The sequence below is a fragment of the Macrosteles quadrilineatus genome, unplaced genomic scaffold (genome assembly GCF_028750875.1).
Source record: "Macrosteles quadrilineatus isolate MER2022 unplaced genomic scaffold, UCM_ALF_1.0 Scaffold_4__1_contigs__length_99947679, whole genome shotgun sequence".
Classification (NCBI taxonomy): Eukaryota; Metazoa; Arthropoda; class Insecta; order Hemiptera; family Cicadellidae; genus Macrosteles; species Macrosteles quadrilineatus.
The window spans coordinates 88717240-88741575 of NW_026542597.1; the positions used below are offsets into that span (position 1 = coordinate 88717240).

Consider the following 24336-nt stretch of genomic DNA (forward strand, 5'->3'; position numbering starts at 1 on the left):
TCCCTTAAAAGTGTTCAAGTTAGTAAGTAACTTCGTTAAAATGCCACTGGCATAGATAATTTAGACAAATGAAAATAAAATAACTTAAAGATAAAGTAAGTTAAGTTAGGTAGGCTTAAATAACTTAAAATAAAATACCGGTATTACTTGTTTAACTTATATATGTGTAAACGCTTAAATCAACGTTTAATCGAGAGCAATGTGTAAGCACTTTAACATTGTTACAAACTTAAGTTAAGATTCAAAGTTTTAAGACATTTGGTCCTTCTGATAACTACCGGTAGGGCCTAGGTATTTAAACTTTAACTTAAAAGTTATTTAAGTACCTATTTTTTTTTTTATTTGTGCAGGATTGTTTCATGTAGGCCCTAACTTAACCAATAATTTAAAACACCTGTAATTAAACTTACTACCAACCTAGTTTGTTTTCGTCACAGCTTAAAACTCTATTGAAGTAACATAAGTTTATAGGCTGGGGCCTAAAATCATTTTTGTTTAACGCTATGGTCAAAGATAAATTGGCTTTAGATTTGTTATATTATCAGATTAAAATCAACAATAAATAACGAAAGTTTGTGTGTGGGGGGGGTCTAAACTAGCTGGACAGAACAATTACAAAACCTTAAAATTGGAACTGAAACTATTTAAAACTGAATTATTTAATTGTTTACTTCTTCCAGAGCTTCTCTCTAGCCTTTAAAATTTTTATTTCAACAGTTATTTTTCATTACAAATCCTTAGCAATCATTAAATTCTCTCATAATCCTAAAACAGCGTCTAATTAAGTGACAGGTGCAGTTTGATCTTGGAAGATAAACAACCTGCCTGACGTAACCTAACTAAGTTATTGTTATTGTTTACATATTTATGACAAAGAAGCAGCTCAAAAATAACGGGGAAAAATTGAAATGCCTTGTGTACATACCAAAGTTTGTAACACGAAACAACTTCCGAAATCAAACAAACTTTAAATGTCTTCTTGTGATCCATTAAACTCCCACTTCACTTCACTCAACTTTTAGCGTTTCAGCTTGATCTCGATCTCCTTCTCCTTCCAGCTTCCAGTAAACAAAACAAAACCCACAACACAACTCCCCCTCCACCTTTTGCATTGCTCGCTCACTCCATAGACAGACGTACACACACTAAGTTCTTGTTCTTCGACTCCCACCAACTTCACTACACTGCCAACTCAAACTCAAACCTACACACACTGTATAACACTGTATACATTCACTGCTTCCTGCTGAATCGGCTTGGCTTTCGTAATTATTGAGCAAACCTGTTACTTTGGAGTGGGGAATATTAATCCGAATCCACGATAATATTCCGGTTTATCTTAATGCTGCGTACACTTCTCTGATTCTACAATCTCATTGAGTAGACCTATGGGTTTTTTTAAAATCATTATATCTCGAAATCTCTTTCTTGTTTTCAAATATAGTATTTTAACTCACTTGGTATAGACGACCGATGTACAGGGGCGGGTATGTTACTTGTGGCTACTCCTCCGGCTCCGGCTGCGCCTCCGTGGAAAGGCGCGGGCAACCTGCAACAAAATACAAAATCGTCTAAGTATAAGAAATAAATGTTTAAATTATTCATGGAAGTTCATAGATTCCTGGCCTCCGCACAGTATTTCGACGCAGTGCCCGTGTATGTACTCGTATGAACAAGCAGAGTACACACACAGTATCAGCAGTGCGTATTGATTGGTTTGGTAGCCGAGTGGATATAGTTAATAGTTCTCGCCTACAGTCAAAAGGTCGACAGATCGATCCCGAGAAAAGCCAGTAGCTTTTTGATGTTCGAAACTGGACACTGGACCCAGCTGTTCCTGATCATTGGCACAGGTTTACTATACGTACTATATTTTCTGTGCTGATATGCAGTAACACATCTCACACCATTCTACACTCATCCTTAACTTGATTTAGGTTAAAATACGCACATAGGTCTATATCAATCCATATCAATGATTGGTATCTATAATAATTGATAGTACAAAATCTATCGTTGTCTCAGCTCCTTCTAAAAATGGAAATAATGTGGTAGACCCTAGACCGTGTAGGTTGTAGACCTTAATAAGACACGCTGACACGCTTAAATAAATAAATTTATATGACTAAAATTAAATTTATATGACTAGAATTACTCGAATTTAAGCATGACGTTTTCCTCGGCGTAGTCATGTTTCATACTCTAGTTCAAAATAATGACTGTGCAATGAAGAATTCGGTTTGAAACTTACACAGGCATTGTCATACCCAGAAAGTATCAAATATATACAGTACTATAGAAAAAAAAGAAAAAAAACAATTACACCAACACCAATACAAAATGTTTCCTGTTTACCTGTAAATATTTTCCGCACGACAAAATACCCCTCACATTAGTTTAGTATGTTTATAATTTATTCTTAAACATTTTTTTCTAGCTAAACAACTTCCTATGGTTACTTTTCTGACCATTATTCCAAGAAAGAGTTTTGACCGTAGAAGCTAGTTGAGAATTCTAAATGCGAGAAATGCACCAAGAAAGTGGAATGGGTCTCCTAGCGCAGTATATTGACTAGGGGAGAGAAGGGATGCATGAACCCCTAATGTTCCATGGACCGTGCATGAGGCTGCATTCATTATCAACCCCCTCAAACACATAACCAAAACTGGGGGCGAACTGATAAAAAATATACAAATACTAACGTCAAATATATTAGTTGATATAGTAAAAACATCTTTGGGCTTACACACTTTTTCATCTAAATTTGTAGATTTTTCAAATTTCTCAAGTGTCAAAATTCGAACAACTTATTGAAGTTTATAGCACGGATAAAACAGATAAAATAGTATGGCTCATAAGATCAAGTCGTCACTGACCCAAAAGTAGTCAATTAGAACTGTCGGAAACACTTCCAAATTAGATATGTTATTAGATTAAGATCCGATGTCGTATAATTCATACAGTTTATGTTTCTAGATAGCTTATTGAGTATGTTTATCTACGAAAACAGTGTATTTTATGCTTCAAATCAACAAAAAATACCATTCTTGATAGACAAATTGTCACAATTAATCCAAAGAGTGAGGTAGATTCAAAATCAGCTGTTTAAATTTGTTACATTTTTGTCATATGACAACAATATATCAGCTGTACATTTGCTGAGTTCTACATAAACTGTGTTCAGAAAAGTGAATTTAAAGTGTACATCCGTTCCGTAAAGTGTGTAAACATCCGTTCTATTAAGCAATTGCACTCGTAATGTGCTATAACTGTCAAATAAGGTTGACAGAGGAAATAAAAGTAATTATCAGATTCGTCGAACTTTGACCGAAGCAAAAGCTTGACTGTTATATCGGTTGCTATAATTGGACTAACTTGTTCAATGCCTTAAACCACGAAGATTTGCTCGTTTCATACTTGAGTGAACCAAAAGTTGGTTTCCATTTTATTTTCGTGGCATAGGGAAATATCGCAGGATGTGATATAAGAATATAATGTTAACAGTTTTTTGTGTTATCAACTGTGGATTATCTTTCATTGTGTGGCAGGCCTACTCAACCTTGTAATACAATTTTTGTTGAATATTTCAAAGTGCATTTTGTTCAACTACTGTATGAAATAAACAAACAGCTAATATTTACTTATTCTTTACAATATGTATATTCAGTTCTAGAAACTATCAAGTTACAGTTCAAGATCTTCAGTTTTAAAATGTGCCCGAAAATGTTCTTATTAACCACCTCAGTTTGTTATTCAATTACTGACACGGAAATTTTTATGCCACTTCGATTGCTTGATACCTTTTTTTAGAACATAACCTCTTTAGAGGGACCTAAATCAAACTATTGTGTCCCCTTATATGTTCTGAAATATCTTGTTAGGGTTTTCAGCTGCTTATAATTTCTTAAAAAAAACCCCTCTGCGTATTCATTCAGCAGTTTTCTTCCTTCCGTCTAGAATTTCCTGTCTTTTTTTAGCGAATTTCCCATATAGGGAATAAGCTATTCCCTTTAGTGGTATTGTGGTCTTGTTTTCTGATTTTGATTTATTACTACTTGTTATTGGTTCAGCTTTAGAGAATAATAATAGGCTGAATTAACAATTACACATGGTTTATACTCTTATTTGGGGCCAACTAAAATAAACGATGATTTGAAATAAAAGAGCAAAGGTGAAGAGAGAGGTCAGGTTTGTTTACATTTCGTAGGCTACGAGGATGGAATGTTTAATGGACACTTCATCATCACGATGTCTTAAAATACATTACAGACAACTCACGAAATCGTCCGTGGCTTACCGGTTAAACCATCGATTTATATACACTTTAAAATAAGTTATTTGCCGAAAAACGAAGAGAAAAAAACAACAACACGCCATCTACAATACCAGAAGGAACTAAATGCTAAAATTGTCTTCAAAAGAGCCATATGGACGATAAAAATTAAAATCTATTCTTCAGATTTTGCAATATCAGATCGATAGCTCTACCACATAATATCAAGTCAAAACGTCATAATGTGACATAATGTGAAACGCATAATGTAAACAACAATCCCCTTCACAAAAACCGGAAGGAACTAACCTCCAAACTGTCATCAGATGATCCAAAACGGTAACCACAAGGAAGTATAACCAATGGTAATACTGTATGATTATTATATAAGAAAAGTTTAATCTATGCACAGAGAGTGGATCTGTTACAGTAGAACACAAATTGCATAGAAACATAACAAATTACGTCACTGGCTAAATAAACATATGTTTTATCAATACTTTAATTAATTGTCAAAAACGTCAAAACCAGCTGTTAGAGCTATCAGCTCAGTGACGTAATTTGTTTATGTTAATGATCCATACATCCATAATTATAATATTCGTAGAATATGCGCTTCACACTAGAATGAAAACGCATTACCCTAAGCTTCCACTTCATGCCAAACACACGTTCACCAACAAACTTTAAAGTTATCTTTTTATTTACCTTCTATTGTTGACCTGCGGTGTGGCAGGCAGGCTCCTGCTTCGTCTGCTGCTCGCGGAGTTCCCCATGGCACTGTTAGGTCCACCCTCGCCCCACTCACCCCATCCCCATCTCACACAATGACACCTGGTGTTTTATTAATCCATTCACGATTGACAATGAATCAAAGTCACCATTCACCATCCTCATGCACTGCCGGCCATTTTTAAAGGTCTGCGTTTAATTCATTATAGCATCCAGTGTGACAATCACATATCGATTATTTCTTGCGATGACACAGTGTTCCCTTCCCCCATCTGCGAAGGGTGGGTGCCGAGGGGGAAAATATTGGAGTTAAATGTTTGAATAGTAATTTTTAGGAGTTGGGGACGATTTCCTTCTTTTCTCCTAGTTTTCATTATTTGAATGATTACTAAAAATATATATTCTTAGGTGTGTTTAGTGATATTGAAAACTTCAGTTGAAATTACTTAACAAAAACTTAAGAAAGGACAGTGAACAATTCTTTAATTATTTTAATATGAGTATTGAAAGTTTTTGACGCTTCTTATAATACCATCAATGATTCCATACAACGTCACAACAATTAGTGCAAACCAGTAGAAATATGTTGGCAGTACACCAAGGTTACCATCAATAAAACAATAGATTTGTTTTAATGATTTATTGAAAGTCAGAAAATGCAATAGGTGGGTTAACAAGTAGTTGAACTAAATTAGTATATACATTGAACGTAATATTTGCCTAAAATTAATATTGTAATGAAAATTAGGCCTTGTGAAAAATAAATGAAGACACATATTTTGACATACTGTAACAGTAAATTTGTTAATAAACCTAGATAGTAATTATCATGTGTAGCAAAGTAGTCTACTAAAGAAATTAAGCACTGTCTCGTGCTTTTCGTATTATCAGAAAATTACTCAAAAATAGGTCTATGACAGTACTCAGGTTGACAATAAAATCAAGCACTATTTTGGTTCCTGTTATGTCAGAAAAGGACATTCATTGAAAGAAATTAACTAACAAATATTTACATACAGTACTCAAGTTTACAAAAATAATTAAGCACATTGTGGTTTTTTTTATGTCTGAAAAAGACATTCGTAAGAGATTACCTGGCAAAAACTTAATTTAAAAATGAAAATCTTTGAATAATGATGAATCAGAAAACTGTGCTGTTAACTCAAAGTGTTTGGAGATGATCCAACCAATTTGAAGTATTGAGCAGTAGTGACGTTGAAGGATTTTTAGATGTAGAGAGATTTTGACTTGGCTGTAAACTTAGATATTGAGATCTTGAACTATGACCATGTCATTTAGTTTGGCAAAGAGGTGATGTTCTAATTGGCGGGATTAGCAGTCTTTTTGCGTTTCTTAATTTCAGAAACAATTTGCAACACCCTGAGTTGAAATTCAACGACATCGTCGTCATCGAAGGTTTCCAATGATGGAATTATACCAGCAAAAAATGAACTGTGCCGATCATTTCGTCTCATTAGACCCAACAGTTCCAACACAACGGGATCAACTTTCATCTTTTTACTCTTCTGTTTCTCCGGTTTTCTCAAAGCACTTCCACTAGCAAAGTTATCTTCTGTGTTACTACTACTACTGACCTCATCATCTTCATTTTCCAGATCACCAGACATTTCTGTTTGAGCGTATTTCCCAATATCTGAAAAGCTGTCATCCGTGTATTGTGGTAGAACTTTTTTCAAAAAGTTGAGTTGGTCGCCATAAATATAGGACCTGTTTGGCTTTGTGTTTCCAGACTTGATGGATTTCTTGAGATTCCTTTCGCTTCTTTGAAAAGCGTCCCGGATGTTTGCCCATTTCTTCTGGACAAGTCTGGCTGAAAAACACAAAATAGGTTAGTCAAGCGGTAGGCAAATGACATAACCTTAAAAACCAAACATAACCTCAAAAACCAAACATAACCCTAATGACATTTTATATAAAGTTAAAAAGATAGTTTGTGTGTTACTATAAGTCAATATGGTGGTAGGAAACATCTCGTGTGTATTATGATTATGAGCACAAACAGTCATTGCCGCTCTCGAAATGTACCACACTCAGCTGTGCTTCCTGCGGTTAACTAATAACTACAAGTCTTCGAGCGGCAATGACGTACTTTGCACTCTTAATACACAAAAAGCCTATTACGACCTTATTCTGGGCACCAATTATTGACCTACTACAACAAACGCGTATTCAACTGCCGCAGGTCTAAAACTTGGAGTTATGTAGAGTGTGCGTTTGGCCTAATGGAAAAAATGGAGTATTTTTCATTGAGCTAGGAATGTAAACTCCGATTTTTATACTGCCACTGTTTAGGCTTGTCTTATTTTAAATACTGTTAATACCGTTCTATGAAATGGCGACCATACAAAGTAGGTATATTAAGCCAAGTATGAATGGAGATGAGTGTAGGATGAGTGGCGCGATCTTGTAGTCTTGTTAGTGACTAAGGCCGACATTCCTTAGACCCAGCTGTTAAGCCCATACAGCTAAAATGGCAACTAAGGGACTTACAGTTTATAGTGGAATCCGAATTCCGAACCACATTTTTGCCTTGGTAATTACGAATTGGTCTAATTATCATGATAGTACTGCGGATAGTCGTAGTACTTACCCGTGCGGACGTTAATCCACACTGGGGAGTATCGCATCCACAGTGCATGCCTATAAATATTCACAATTCGTGACCTCCTAGTTGCTGGATTACAGGACGATGCCACCCGTCCCAGTCTCAAATAACTTCGTTACTACACGGGATGGCTCTAACACCGAGACCAGATCCACTTTTCAATATGGGTACAGTACAAAATTGATCCCTTAATTAATGGAAAAACAATTTTTTCGAAAATCCCCTTACATTTTTTAAACCCGGAAAAATAACGGAACAAACTTCTACTTCCCGGATTCCGGGGAATTTTCCAAAAGTTGGCAATCCTGACTCCAACTACTAAATTGTCATGGCAACGCTCACTAGCGCTTGACGCTGCAGCGGTGTGTGTCGAAACAACACGGCACTCCTAGTGGTGGACGCCAGAATAAATGCTAACCCGCAGCACTACTATCAGTCTATATTTAATTCTTTTGTCCATGGCAATACCCTACTGTAAAATCTTGACATTTTCCTGTGTATTTCAGAAATATACACATTACATGGATTATTTACAACAAATACTACTTCAAAAGCAACAGACATGTTACGATGTTTCCATTCTACATTTATATTTTAATCTTGTATTCAATTTAACTTTAATAAAAATAGTACTTACCGTATTCTTCCCTTTCCTTGTATTCCATCTCCTCGAATTCTTCATTCAACTGTTTGAACACCTCAATCCATGCACGTTTCGATTTCATCCGATTCTTATACTCCTCTGTTGTTTTGTCCCATAAGACTGGACGTGCTTCAACTAAACTAATCAGTAGTTCAACGTTTATTTCCGTCATGGTCAAAACTTAGCGCACAAACAACTGAACTACAGTATAGTGTACGTGGAGTGGTGCAGTACTGCAGTGCCAGTGCAGACAACGGACGACAGACAGACGACAGGCGCCGATGTTGGGTCGTTACCCCCACTACTCCAGCCGACATGTTTACCCGACACCGGCAGCCGGCCTTCACCAAGGGGAGGGGGGGACCTCGCATTCCTCGATCAATACACGACAGCTGTGCACGTGATAAACCGACACCGACATATGTCGTCCATGTGAACGGTCTCTCAAACCTCATCTCCCAATGACAAACTGACTGTACAAAAATAATCTTAACTATGGATGGTAAAATAATTTTCTTAAACTGTATGAGCAATGATGAGTATAAAAATGCCAAAAGAAAAAAAAGAATTTCTGTAATGTATTTCAGCTACAAAAGCAATATTGACATTGTAAAATAATATAGTAGTAACTAAACAGTAGGTATCATATAAAATGGCATCTTATCGTTAAAACATTTTTCATGGACATGGAATACACAACCGAAACCTTGATATTAAATTAATGTAAAACTTATATATAAACCCTCCAAGGTCAAGAACTTATATACAGAGTAAGAACATTTTAATTTTATCAATGCATCAAGGATAGTTTTGCGTTTTTTATAGGAATTGTTACTGCAGAAGGGGGTTATAAAAATTTTATTCTTAGATATTTGTAGCTATTGTGTGTAAAAGTAAGTCTTGTAAGTGGTAAGTTGAGATGATGGCTATTTCTTGTGTAATGTACAAGTATAATCTACAAAGAATGGTTGAAGAGGACAAAGTCCTAAAACAGCCACAGTAGGTTTTCAGCCCACTGGAACTTTACGAAGAAGAGGAAGAAGAAGAGGAAGAGGAAGAAGAAGAAAAATTATACAGTACAAATAATTTTGCTATGAAGTTCTGTACTTTGGATATTTACTCAATAGTATGCAGTTTGTTGGTCCGCGGGTTTGCCACAACACAAAAAAATAAAATATTACATAAATTTGTATTTATCTCAGATACAATATAACACAGGAATCAACAGTTGGTAGAATTGGGGAGGGGGTGGTTGAGAGAAGGGGGAAGAGATGCTTGAGTAAAGAGTACTTGTGTGGGCGTTTACATTGTTGTGTTGGGTTCTACACTACAAAGGACAAAGGATAAGCCACACAGAGTAATAGAAAATAAAATGCCAAACAAGATTGGAATTTCTTTGACATTTAAAAATAATGTTGTACATTGCATTTATTGAATTACGTCAGGTTTGACTCTGAAATATCGTCAAAGACATGGGACACAAGTTAAAGAAAGATCTTGTTAAAAGAATGAACTGTAAGCATACTTATACATTTTATATGGCGTCAACTAGATACGAACTCTCATCATCGCTTGCTTGGTTTCACCCTCTTACAATAAAGGATTTCAACAAAAGCTAGAACGATTTTAGTACGTTATAGCATCAAGCACACTCCCTTGCTTATAGTCCTTTTTAACTCCGAACAAAATTATCCAACCCCTATTGTACAAATTACGGTTCAAAGGTTATTTTAACTTATGTGATTTTCCCCATCAACTATCATAGTTACTCCCACCACACATGATATGTGTTGTTGACGAGCTGGGAGAAAGTATGTGTCAGATTGCTGATATATTGTATAAACATTGTAACCACGTCAAACTGAACTGTTTTTACACTGTGATAGTATTGTTAACCAACTGAAATAGACAGAAAACTATGTGTAACACAGACATAAGTTATATGTAAAAAAAACTATAGTAAAAAAAAAATTATAATCGAAACATGAATCTGTCTAAACGAGCGAGTGGTTAGCGCCTTCAATGTAACGATGCTTCTACCACAGTCACGCACTGCAGATTGTAGCCACAAAAACTAAGGCGTTTGTATAATACCGCGATCACCGCCTTGCCACAGCGCTAAAATAGTCGGCCTACGTTTATTTTTACATTTTGTTTCTATTTAATCACGTCACCATGATGCATGTTACGTGTTGATGTCTTATTTATCAGCTTACCATACTTAAACCTTTAGTCAAAAGATTAAATAAATAAAATGATTATTTTGTTAATTTGGAAATGTTGAAATTTCTTAGACTATTCTTAGATTGGAGTTGTGACATTCGATAGAGTGTAGGATCGTCATTGGTATTGAATTTGAATGGTATAAGCAGACATATTATATTAGACATATTTTAAACTTGTTGCAGAGTTCATGTTGATTTGTGTTGGAATTAATTTTGACTACAGGTTTTATTTTATCTTAGAGTAATTTCCCTTAAAATTGTGTTCAGCTAATCCATAAAGGAATGTAATCTAAAATATTACAAACAACTTTTTTATGAAACACTCTTGATTTTGTCCGTGCTTTGTGACGTATTGTCCTCAAAATTATAAAAGCAAGTCATTTCAAGCTGATACAAAGAGTAAATTGCTGTACAAATTATTACAAAGTATTACTTAAATAATCAATGACAGCACATTACTTTAGGACAAATAAACCTACTATAAAGTTCGAAAAAATGTCATATTTGATTTGATATTTATTGGTTTATCTTTCATCCTGTAAGTAACATGTTCCTATATAATTGTATCTCATAATAGTTTTGTCGTTTAAAATACTCGTAAAATATTAATGGTTATTACGTTTTTATATACATATAAATAATATACACATCGATTTTTGTTCATCGATCACGGGTTCACCTTCTTCTACTTCTACCTTTCCGAAACCGAAGGAAGGACAATGCAGGATATAGAGGTGAAAAACACACAAAACACACAAAAAAAGGCAAAGACAAAGACAAAGTAAAAGAGGGTAAAGTGATAGATAGTTTTTGGAATAATTGTATTTTGTACATATTTTAAATGATTCTATAACAAAACATATTTTGATGATGTAATGTGTAAGGGAATTCATTTTACCCATTCGTGGCATTAGTAAGTTGCTCAATACAATCAATTAGTGTATTATACTCTGTCCTCAAGATTTAGGAGGTTTGATGGGGTTTGATGAGCAGCCTCTCCTCTTCACCCCAACAATGAAACAACCACCTGAACGGAATAACACGGACTATGCAACGGACTAATGCAAATGTCCATGTCAAGTGTTAATAATTATTCTTTCGGTTAGGGTAATTATTCAGTTCACTCTAGTGTAGGGTGAGAGTTTTACAATCGTTTCGATACTATACCATAGTTAAGTGACGTCACCATTAGACTCTGAGGGATCCCAAAAAGTTGCTCGCCGTCGTCACTGACATCAAGGCCCGCAACAGTTCGTCTAGTCTCCGCTAGATGTCACTGACATCGAGGTTCGCAACAGTTCGTCTAGTCTCCGCTAGGTGTCACTAGCCTCGACATCTACTAAATCCATCGCAGTTTCTGTATTTATTCGTATTATAAAAGAAATAAGCCATAATAAACAAATTATCTTCAACTAAAAACAAACATTAGTTAAAACATAAACAAAAGGATGGTTCTACGATTGCAATCCACGCTAGTTATCAAAGAAAGCTGTGTATCTGCTTATAGGTTCTCGCAGCGATTTTTGAGAAGCTAGAACATGACTACCCCGTTTGACTAGTCTACTTACTAAGAGATTAAAATAAGAAGGATTCGTAATCGAATATTATTTAAAAAGCCGAAAGTCGTGTTCTTAACCTAGGACCGATGATTGGCTTATAAATAACTAGCAGAGTAGGTACCCGTTCTTCGTACGGGGTAAGCGTATAAGTATAAAATGCTTATTGCAGTTATACTCTAGCTTTACGTCTGCAATGGGGGAGGATAAGGCTTGAGAGAATTTGGTTCTTTATAGCCTATTTACAAATTATCAAACATTCACACAATAACAGAAATTATATATTAAACTAGCTGAACCCGGCAGACGTTGTCTTGCCTTTGACTATTTATAATCCCGCGGGCTTTGCCCCGTTTAACTTCTTAATTTTCAAGATGATCTCGTTCGCATGGCTCAATCACGTCCTGGTTGAAGTTCGTTCGCTACGCTCACTCACCTTTAGGTTGGAGCTCGTTCGCTGCGCTCACTTGCCTTCAGGTTAGCTCGTTCGCTACGCTAACTCGCCTCCAGGTTGAAGTTCGTTCGCAACGCTCACTCACCTTTTGGTTGCAAATTAGCTGTTGTCATAAATGTAAAAGAAATAATAGTGCTGCACCCTGTTGGTAATCCTTGTAACTTTAATGCTATTGAACATCATAGAACACAACCAACTTGTTTAATTGAAACAGCTGTTAAGATTCATAAGGAAATTCCATTTCTCATAAGGTTAACATGGGAAACTCCAGAGCCACTGGGGCGGAGCCGATTGGACGGATCACGAAATTGATGGTGTATAGACATATTCCATGACATTCTACACGTATGTACCAAGTTTCGTGGCAATCGGTTCAGCGGTGTCTGAGTTTATCACTGCCAAACAAACAAACAAACAAACAAACAAACAAACAAACAAACAATCAAACAAATATATATATACAAACATCCTCTTTTATACTTATAGATTTAAAAAAAATAAACATGCAAACAATCGTACTTTGACAGTTCTCATAGTGTATCACAGCTTTTTGATGCTGTTCAAATTAGCTGTTATCATAATTGCAAAAAACAGAATAGTGCTGCACTCTGTTGGTAAACTGTATAACTGTTTAATGCTATTGACTATGATAGAACCAACTTGTTTCAGCTGACTAAATTATTTAATCCTACTAATATTATAAATGAGAAAGTTTGGATGTATGGATGTATGGATGGATGTATGTTTGTGGCAAGTGAACGCGAAAAATACTGGTCGGATTGGGCTGAAATTGGGCATGATGATAGCTCACATTCCCGATTAACATATAGGCATATTCTTATTTCAAAAATCCTTTCGGGCTCCGCCCCAGTGGCTCTGGAGTTTCCCAAGTTAACCTTATGAGAAATGAAATTATTGAATCTTAACAGCTGTTTCAATTAAACAAGTTGGTTCTGTTCTGTGATGTTCAATAGCATTAAAGTTACAAAAATTACCAACAGGGTGCAGCACTATTTTTTTTTTTACATTTATGACAACAGCTAATTTGCAACCAAAAGGTGAGTGAGCGTAGCGAACGAACTTCAACCTGGAGGCGAGTTAGCGTAGCGAACGAGCTAACCTAAAGGCAAGTGAGCGCAGCGAACGAGCTCCAACCTAAAGGTGAGTGAGCGTAGCGAACAAACTTCAAACAGGACGTGATTGAGCCATGCGAACGAGATCATCTTGAAAATTAAGAAGTTAAACGGGGCAAAGCCCGCGGGTTACAGCTTGTTCCTTTTAAATGTGAACACCCATAAGGTTAACATGGGAAACTCAAGAGCCACTGGGGTGGAGCTTGAAAGGAGTTTTGAGTTAACAATATTCCTATATGTTACTCGGGAATGTGAGCTATCATCACCCCAAATTTCAGCCCAATCCGACCAGTATTTTTCGCGTTTACTTGTCACAAACATACATACATACATACATCCAAAATTTCTCATTTATAATATTAGTAGGATACATTTTCTGTCTATCAAATAATTTGTCAGTGTCGTATGTAAATTTGAATGGAATAATCGGGATCTTTCAATAATCTAATAAAGGTTTTCTTGGCTTTAAATTATCACAACGAATGTCAGAGCCATCTTGATTGTTTTTTTACGATTGTCATGAACTTTGTACATAGTTTTAACGACAATAAAAAATTAATTTCATAAACAAGAGGACTTTTTCTGTTTTGAGAACTCTAAACATCGATTAATCGTGGATTTCCAAATTTGAAATATGTATATGTACACAGAAAGAAAACTATGTGTAACACAGGCATATGTTATATGTAAAAAAAACTATAGTCCAAGAATAAAAATTATAATCGAAACATGAATCTGTATAAACGAGCGAGTAGTTAGCGCCTTCAATGTAACGATGCTTCTACCAGACAGTCACGCACTGCAGATTGTAGCCACAAAAACGAAGGCGTTTGTATAATACCACGATCACCGCCTTGCCACAGCGCTAAAATAGTCGGTAAACGTTTATTATTACATTTTGGGCCTATTTAACCACGTCACCATAATGTGTGTTAAAAGTTTTGATGCCTTATTTATCAGCCTACCATACTTAAGCATTTATTGAAAAGATTAAATAAATAAATTGATTATTTTGTTCATTTGGTAATTTGGAAATTTCTTAGACTATTCTTAGATCAAGTTGAGTTGTGTCAAACGATAGAGTGTAATCTAAAATACGGTTTCAATCAAATTCGAATTTTTAATCGAATCAGGAACAGTTTATAAATATGCAAAGTGAAAAAAAATTGGAGAAATGAAAAAAAGAGAAAATTTATTACGATTTATGTTGTAAATACGTAAGCTACTATCAAATTACCTCCAATTATTGGTCTCAATTTAAACAGAATTTGAGAATGCACAACATAATATGAAACAAAACAAAAAGAGTTTTTTATCAGCAAACCAGCGAATAAACGTACTCTTTCTGACAAAACACTTTGTTGACGAAGGTACAAAAGCACCCTTTCTGCATTTGATTGGCAAAACGCAATTTTCCATCAAATTGGCCACAAAGGTGTCAATTGTATGTTGCAGAGAAACACTGGACAAAAACATTCTTTTAGAAGAGAGGTTATATTATAAAAGAACATGTTTACAAAACACTCTTAACTTTTCCCGTGCTTTCCCAACAATGAAACAACCACCTGAATTTCTTGAACGGAATATAAAAGACTATAATGTAAATGTCCATGTCAAGTGTTAATAATTATTCTTTCGGTTGAGGTAATTATTCAGTTCACTCTAGTCTAGTACGAGAGTTTTACAATCGTTTCGATACTTTACGATGGTTAAGTGGTGTCATCAGCACACTCTGAATCACAAAAAGTTGCTCACCATCGTCACTGACATCGAGGTCCGCAACAGTTCGTCTAGTCTCCGCTAGGTGTCACTAGCCTCAACATCTACTAAATCCATCGCAGTTTCTTTATTTATTCGTAATATAAAATAAGTAAGCCCAAATAAACAAATTATCTTCAACTAAAAACAAACATTAGTTAAGACCTAAACAAAAGGACAGTTCTACGATTTAAATCCGCGCTAGTGTTCAAAGAAAGTTGTGTATCTGCTTATAGGTTCTCGCAGCGATTTTTGAGAAGCTAGAACATGACTACCCTGTTGGACTAGGTTACTACTAGGATTTAGGGATGAATACTGATAAAGTAAAATTTTATTTAAAAAGCCGAAAGTCGTGTTCTTAACCTAGGACCGATGATTGGCTTATAAATATCTAGCAGTCTAGCAGAGTTCCCGTTCTTCGTACGGCGTAAGCGTATAAGTATAAAATGCTTAGTGCAGTTATACTCTAGCTTTACGTCTGCAATGGGGGAGAATATGGCTTGAGAGAATTTGGTTCTTTATATTTACAGTAAATTATCAAACATTCACACAATAACACAAATTATATATTCAATTAAAAACATAAACATTACTTCAAACAATCATACTTTAACAGTTCTCATTGTGGATCACAGCTTATTGATGCTGTTCAAATTAGATGTTTTCATAATTGCAAAAAACGTAATAGTGCTGCACTCTGTTGGTAAACTGTATAACCTTTTAATGCTATTAAATATGATAGAACTAACTTGTTTCAGCTGACTCAATTATTTAATCCCTTTTAAATGTGAACAACCATAAGGTTAACATGGGAAACTCCAGAGCCACTGGGGCGGGGGTCGGGGTGGAGCCTGAAAGGAGTTTTGAGTTAACAATATGCCTATATGTTAATCGGGAATGTGAGCTATCATCACCCCAAATTTCAGCCCAATCTGACCAGTATTTTTCGCGTTTACTTGTCACAAATATACATACATACATACATCCAAACTTTCTCATTTATAAGATTAGTAAAATAAATTTTTGTTTATAAAATAATTTGTCGGTATCGTAGGTAAATTTGAATGGAATAATCGGGATCATTCAATAATCTAATAATGGTTTTCTTGGCTTTAAATTATCAAAATCGAATGCCAGAGCCATCTTGATTGTTTTGTTTTTCTTTTGACGATTGTCATGAACGTTGTACATAGTTTTAACTACAATAAAACATTCATTTCATAAACAAGAGGTCTTTTCCTATTTTGAGACCTTCCGTTTGATAAAAGGCCTAAACTTCGATTCATCGTGGTCTGTGGCGTTTTACAATATAAATTATGTTCTACGAGCCGAGTACCCGTCCTTAGTACGGGGTTGGTATACAATGCTTATTGTAGTTAAATACTCGTGCTTTGCATTTGCAATGAGAGAGGAAACGTTTTGAGAAATTTGGTTTACTATAATCTACGGTATACTATAGTATATAGAACATCTACCATAGCCATATTGTTCTACCACTCCAACTAAACAATAGAAAGAAGTAAAGTTCTCACACTCAGGTTTTTGTTGCTGCTTGGTTCAAATTAGCTGTTGTCATAAATGTATAAAGAACTAATGGTGCTGCACCCTGTTGGTAAACCGTATAACCTTTTAATGCTATTGAATATCATAGTGTGTAGTTGAAACAGCTGGCAAAATAATTTAATTCCTTTTAAATATGAATACCCATAAGGCTAACATGGGAAACTCTAGACCCGCTGGGGCGGAGCCCGAAAGGATTTTTGAGGTAAGAATATGTCTATGTTGATCGGGAACCAAATTTCAACACAATCCGACCAGTAGTTAATGCGTGATTGAACTTCAAACAAACAAACAAAACAAATAAATAAACAAACACACAAACTTTCACATTTATACTATTAGTATGATTTCCAAATGTGAAAAATGTATTGAAATCGCGACTAATACACCAGAAATATCGCACAAATATTACTCTATTAGTGTAAAGTTCGTTTACATTCCATATTACCTATACTGTAATATAGTTTACTACATTTTTTCAAACAATCTCCAAAACAAATTCTAAGGTAAATAAAACTACAAAATTACACTTTCGTCTATGACTTTTAGGATATGTATCTGCAATGTTCGGTAACCGCATCTGAAATCCACTTGGAAATTGAACTGTTTACAGTTTTATTGGCAGTTGTAAAATGTTTCTGACCCCGACGTGATTTGAACACGCAGCCTTCTGATCTGGAGTCAGACGCGCTACCGTTGCGCCACGAGGTCTCATGAAAGTACGAGGTCAACTTAAGTACGCAGCCGATTAGTACAAGTACTTGGTACTTGAATATGTACAGAACTTAGGCTGGTTTTATGCACCGCGACAGTCGCGAGTCGCGAGTCGCGAGTCGCACCAAGTCTTGCAGCTGACAAAAATGTCACGCGACAGCGACACTTTTTTGTCGCGTAAACTCAAATCCGGTGGTGGGGGAATTAAAGAAATCAGTCTGTTCTCAATCCAATCTTGTGTGTTGTGTTTTGATGTAGAAGTGATTATTAAGTTGTTTAAATATAGACCCTGTAGTGTTGTACACGTTAATGACAAAGCCCCAGTTATTTAAACAACACATACAATTTACAGTTGGAATTGGGTCGACCCTCTTAAAAATGTCATTACATAATATAATGATGTAATTTATATTACAAATAAAGAGTAAAGAACTAATTTATATACTAATTATTAACATTAATCAATATAAATATATGGAGAATATACCACGTGGAGTATGAAAAATACTACTGTCGCGGTGCATAAACGTGCCCATTTGATCCAATAGAACTTGAACCGCGCGCGACACATTTTTTGAGGCTGCGATTCTAAAACCTGTCGCGGGTATTTAGAGTCGCTCCGCGGCAGTTTGTCGCTGTCGCGGTGCATAAATGCTCCCATTTAACTCAATAGAACTTGAGACGCGCCGCGACACGCGACACGCGACTGTCGCGGTGCATAAAACCGGCCTGTACAGTGCAATGGACCTTATAAATTCATCAGCCTATTGTACAGTAGAACCTTAAAACAAGTGTATCTTTTTCAAATCCCTTTGAATTTATATGACCTCTGATCAAATGAAATGGAAAAACTCGATAAGAAGTCATCCTTTTTAACAAGTCTTATTTAATAATCCCCATGAGATTCTTGTTGTCGAGGTTCTACTATAAACCTGAGATACATCACACAAAAACCACCAGATGAAATTCAGCAAAAAAGTTTACCCACCGATGATTACCATACAGGGAGTGAGCTTCTTTTAAAATCAATGAGATGGGTACCTTTAAGACGGTCCCAGACAACAGTATTTATAGTAGCCCAAAAAATCGGGGGCAGCCCCCTCTTCAAGGCTCATTTTCGCCCTATGTTTGCAATGGATTTCCATTGATTTATTTGCCTACGAAATCCTCAATGATCTCATAGTCATTGTCGCATTCCCCACCACGTCAGAAGCCCACACCTTGCGGACCTAGCTGTAGTTAATATTCTGGGCGGGACAGAGCATTATTTTGGCGGGTGATGAGTGCGATTGTGTGTATATTAGCGTCTGCTCGGGAATGTTAATAACAGCTGTGCAGCGGAGTCACGTGACACGGAATCAGCTGTTGATAACCTCTATTTTAGCACTAGCTGCTTTGACTATTATTGGTGAAATCTCGCATTATCCTAATTGTAAAGTCCCATGTTTTCTTGTGTTTTATGTTGGCTTTTGACGTTAGAATGTGATGTCTAACTATCCCCTCTTAGTAGTGTGACTTCAGTGAATTTTCCTTAAAGAAAAGAAGCTGTTACCATGCACATGGTAACACTTGGCCCCGGGACCGAATTAATTTATCGTTTTGATGTCACCAGAGGCCAAAAGCACCATTTATGTACGTTAGCACAACTTTAGCAATGTAAAAAACAGGGATACCAACATACGAGATCGTTTTATCATTAGTATTTCGCACTTTTAATTTGGTTGCGTTATTATTTCCTACAGCTTCTCTCTCGATTGCACACTTCATGTTCTCAACATACTGCACAAAAACAATCGTTTAAAATGTCTTTTACTGTACCATGATCTACCTACATAGTGACAAATCTAGCGTTATATCATGTAAGGAGAGCCCAAAGACCGCTAAAGTATTCCTGGACCAAAACTCTTAACGGATCAAAGAGCCGCGGAGTGTCAAGATGAAGATGAGACAAACATGACATTCTAAACTGAGACGTGTCATGACACTCGCCATGTGTGACTAAATACTTGGATTAGGATCTACTCAACTCCGAAGCTGAACAGATCTGACTGATTCCATATCTCAATCGTACCGTATCAACATAGATAAAAAATATTAAAAAAAACACACACTTTCCTTCCTTAGTGTTGGTCAGTCGTTGTATCACTTCACTTTATAATTTCACTATTTCAAATTTAACGTAATATGTTACAAGCGTATATAATTTGACACTATACACATATTGCCAGATATTAACCGGGCAAAGTATGAAATAGAACTCTATATTTTGCCTAGTTCTGTATACGTATAGGCACTTACATCCTACATACATATTTCAAATGATGGTTAACCAAAACCAGCGGCAAAGAACAAGCGTGTATTTCAGCCGTGATAAGTCGTGACGAGAGGTGTTAAGTGTCGGAACCGGAAGGAGGTAGACGCAGGCTTAAGGTGTTAGACACAACAATGTGTATTACAGCTGATAACGTCCCCCAGGCTTATCACTACCCCCCCCCCCAACAGCCCCCCAACCACCAAACCGCAACCCCCACCAACAGTAGGATCCTTGAAATCCAAATCCCCTCCAATAGTTCGGTAAGATTAGGCAAGATTAGACTGGGTGCTAATTGTAATTCGTTTAAGGGTGACTTGTTTAGAATTAAAAGGAAAAGGCAATTCAGTAATTTTGCTTGACAACAGCCAGAACTGTCAGTAATTTAAACTGGGGTGGAATATAGCTTACTTTATGCTAAATGAAAATAAATAAACGGTATCAGAAATATTACACATTTCCTTCCATCAACAAAACTTCATGGACAAGCGATTGGGGTAACTATGGTATTTTATTGCAACGTTGCAATCAATTTTGAACCACAATTTTACGTAAACCAGGGTTGTACCATTGGTCATTTTTTGTTATTTTATGGGATGTTATGGAAAAATCCCCCCAAAAATCGCAAAAAAAAACAAACCATCTGGAGACACCAAGGATTACCCATAAAAATAACATCATTTTACCTCAGGTGTAGCATGTAGCTCTGCATACACACAAGAGCATCCTTTGAGGGACCAAAATATATATTTCACCCAAAACTCAAAAACGAATGTTTTGAAGAAAACTATACTTTCTCCTAATGGATAGAGGCTTTGTCCAATCCACTACACATTCCATTTCCATTTTAAAGTTGTCAACAGTTAAATCGAAAAGGACGTGTTTTATGTGAGCCGCCGACTGATTGCGCTGATCTAGATTACTGATTTCTGACGCAGGATTTTTAACTTAGTCACATTAATAGGACGATTTTTTTGTGAGGTATCTAGCATATTTTAAGCCCCATCACCTATCTCAGTAACAAAGAATGACGACGAAATAGAGTTTTGGCTACTGGTGTAATTGATTTGCCTAGTAGACCTAATCTAACCTAACCTAACCTAACCTAACCTAACCTAACCTAGCCTAACATAACCTAACGTAACCTAACCTAACATAACCTAACCTAACCTAACATAACCAAACCTAATCTAACCTAACCTAACCTAATCTAACCTAACCTAACCTAACCTAACCTCGGTATCTAAAAGTCATTGATAGAGGGAGAAAGTAAAAACAATTGTATCCATAAACAACAATACTAATACAGTACTCCAAGTAACAACAATCACACAGCTTACACAGAGTTTGACAACAATCACAACGCTATCAACCGTAATCAGACCGATGTGATTTCCAACTTGGGGAGGACTTTTGGAATGTTACCCGAGATGTGTGGTGATTATTTAGAGGGGGAGGGGGGGGGGGTTGAAGTCTATCTGCCAAAATTGCTCCCCAGCCCCTCTAGCTGGAGACATTATGGACATTAAGCTCATTTTGTGTACGAGTTGGGAGCTCTTCTGTTTGCCCTTATTATAACTGGAACATGACCTGGTTCTATGATTATAGTAGCTGAAGTACCTTTATGTATAATATTTGCATAAGAATTGCGTTGTATTTAGTTTTACAGGAAAGGTTTTACCAACGATCACATGTTTGGACAATGTTGGTCTTTGTTGTTTAGTTTGATATTCAGTCATGAAAATAAAAGGTAATTTTAGTATACGAAGTAATCTTGATTTGTTTCACGTAGATTTTAAAGTTTTCCTTTCTAAGTTATTCATATTGAGTTTGTCGCTGTTGAATCTCGCACAATTTCATCTTTGAATTCCTTTTGTAATACCTAAAATACTTAAAGCATATTTTAATATATTTTAATGTTAGACAATGCTTCGGTTAGATGATGTCTACATGTTTCTATTTTATTCTAGAACATTTTTTAAAGGTAAATTTCACTTCGGTAGCCTTAAACCTAGCACTGAATAGCAGGTTTTAGATTTTTCGTCCAAACAAAATATCTTAATTTAAAATTTACTTAAAAGAAAAAACCTTTTAGGATTGATTACCAATATAAGTAAAAGTGCTGCGTATTTATGTTTTGGGGTCAAAAATGGGGAAAGCAAATTTTTACCCCATAAAACTCCGTTTATGCTTTTTCATCTAATTTTGAGCTTATAACCTCACTCCATTTCTTAACAAACATTTGTCTGCAAAACGAACTTTTACGTTCGCAAAAACGTCATGACAGCAGCAAACAATGAAACAGTTCAACAAACATACACTGAAGGCTTTAACTGTAAGATAATCGAATGTATTTGATTGGTTAAGCCACAAAAGCAGTCAGTTCCAACAACCCACCTGTAGTTACAGTAGGGGGTTTCTTTGGAAATGAAAGCTGAAGGGATGTTTTAAACTGTCAAAGCCTCGGCTGTCAATTTCATTCGAGGTTGTTTTTTGTGAAAAGCTTCCAATAAATTTTGTTCCCTGAAAAAGACTACCTCACCGTAAGTTATGAAGGGTTTTAGTTTGCTTGAAAAGGCTAATACGATCATATACCTAGGTTTAACAATAAAGTTATCATCAAAAAGGGGATACAAAATGAACATTCTTCGCGTGCATCAAAAGTTTTAACAAAATATGTAAAGTAATAACTTATTATTAGTGTACTTTATAACTTATCAGAATAGTAAACAAACTAAAAATCCTGTGTTTTCTTCATAAAGTTCGACATAATAACAAGGGATTGTGCTGCTAATGTAGGGAAGGGAAGTGCTTCAAGTTATCTGCTAAAATTGCTCCCCAGACCATCGAAACTAACAACATTACCAACATTAGACCCATAAATTACATTGTCTAATGGACCAAGACAATCTTAAGTATACGCTGCATTACTTCAATCTAAACTAATGCATCCAGAACTTCACAAAACTACACTATTTACTTTGTATACTGAAGTGAATTTCTGAATCATTGACTATAAATTATACTAACGTTTAACTCTCTGAACTATGTTTTTGCTGCAACATTCGAAAAAAAAACTAAAACTTTAAAAATATATTTCACTTTTATAATTTGTTTTGCTAGTAGTATTGAGAACAACCATTTGGTGTGTTACGATTGTGTAAGTGTACGGTATCAAAATGATTACCTGTAAACTCCAAATCTTAAAGTAAATTTTCCGTTTAACATAGCTAAACTTTTCTAACCAGTGAAGGAGACAGTCAAAATAAGTAATGAATACGACAATTTAGTACCAATACGAGATTACTGTAGGATCTTCAAGGATCGTCGAAGAAATTCAGCAGACGAAATTTACTTGTAAGAATAACCATTGGCATACAATTTTGATTCCAACCGATTCTTGAAACACTAGAGAGACAAAAGCAACTACTTTAACCCCACAACAGATTATAAAATACCGTCTTAGCTGCAGTCTTATGGAACTTGCCCGTACACTCTCTCTACTACAATCGCAAGGAGGAACGAGCTGGACTAGTAGTATAGCCCGGGACTTTTATCTCTGAGGTCTCGGGTTCAAATCTTGACAATCACCATTTTACCTAAGTGATACTGTCGCACTCCATGCCTAGCCTAAAGTAATAAGGTAAACCATCTCGGGCTAGAGCATATTATTTCAGGACAAAAAACCACGAAGAAGAACTTCTTACCTAGAATTCATCTCGTCCGGTTTGCTCGGTCCTAGCAGTCTTTGTTGTTTGTCCCTCTCTACTTGTTGTTGCTGTTGTTGTTGCAGAGTCTGCTTCTGTTGTTGCTTGTGCTTGGACAGTGCGAAGAACAGCCCCAGGATCGCCTTCAGGTTGCCATCTCGGATGTCCTTGGCGGTGATTCCGTCAAGAGCGATTCCCAGGCGGCTCAGTAGCGTCAGACATGCTTTGACGTTCTCTATCTGAAATATGAAACACACAGGTAAGTAATTTGATGGAAGTTTGGACCTTTTCCGTTAGTTACTACCACTAATTAGTATATTAGGTTAGGTAAGTATTAAGGTAACGGAAAAGGTAAACGCAATCGCTTCAGAAATTCTAACACGGATGATTTTAATAGGAAAAATATACACAGTCCGTATTTGTTATAAATAGCATATAATAGGCCTCTATAAACACTATCTTAAATTACTTAATATTATAAGGTTATACCTTTATGCCTTTACGGAACTTTAGCCTTAGCGCAAAGATAATTCATTGGAACGCCTTCATTTACAATGCGACCACTCACACTACAACTAGTTTTATGCGGGCGGCAAACTGAAGGCGTTTACATAATGTAATTTCAAATGCTAATCCATAAAAAA

At 35.9% G+C, this 24336-nt stretch overlaps 2 protein-coding genes and 1 non-coding gene across 5 annotated transcripts in view; all 3 read right to left on the reverse strand.

Annotated features, from left to right (window-relative positions):
* The window catches only part of LOC128991473 (protein sickie), a 93775-nt gene extending 69910 nt beyond the window's left edge, over window positions 1-23865 (reverse strand). For all 3 annotated transcript variants that reach the window (XM_054414383.1, XM_054414384.1, XM_054414382.1), the window contains exons 1-2: window positions 23693-23865; window positions 1458-1549 (exon numbers count right to left, since the gene is read on the reverse strand). In XM_054414383.1, coding sequence (XP_054270358.1) covers window positions 1458-1549; window positions 23693-23703 — 103 coding nt within the window. In that variant the 5' untranslated portion in view covers window positions 23704-23865. The remainder of the gene's footprint in view (window positions 1-1457; window positions 1550-23692) is intronic.
* Window positions 5679-8496, reverse strand: LOC128991474 (uncharacterized). The gene is made up of 2 exons (XM_054414385.1): window positions 8269-8496; window positions 5679-6836 (listed from the first exon to the last, which is right to left on the reverse strand). The coding sequence occupies exons 1-2, from the start codon at window positions 8444-8446 to the stop codon at window positions 6325-6327; spliced, it is 690 nt and encodes a 229-aa protein (XP_054270360.1). The 5' UTR covers window positions 8447-8496; the 3' UTR covers window positions 5679-6324.
* On the reverse strand, window positions 17600-17671 carry Trnaw-cca (transfer RNA tryptophan (anticodon CCA)). The gene has a single exon. It is a non-coding gene; the product is annotated as a tRNA-Trp (tRNA).
* Window positions 23866-24336: the final 471 nt, after the last annotated feature.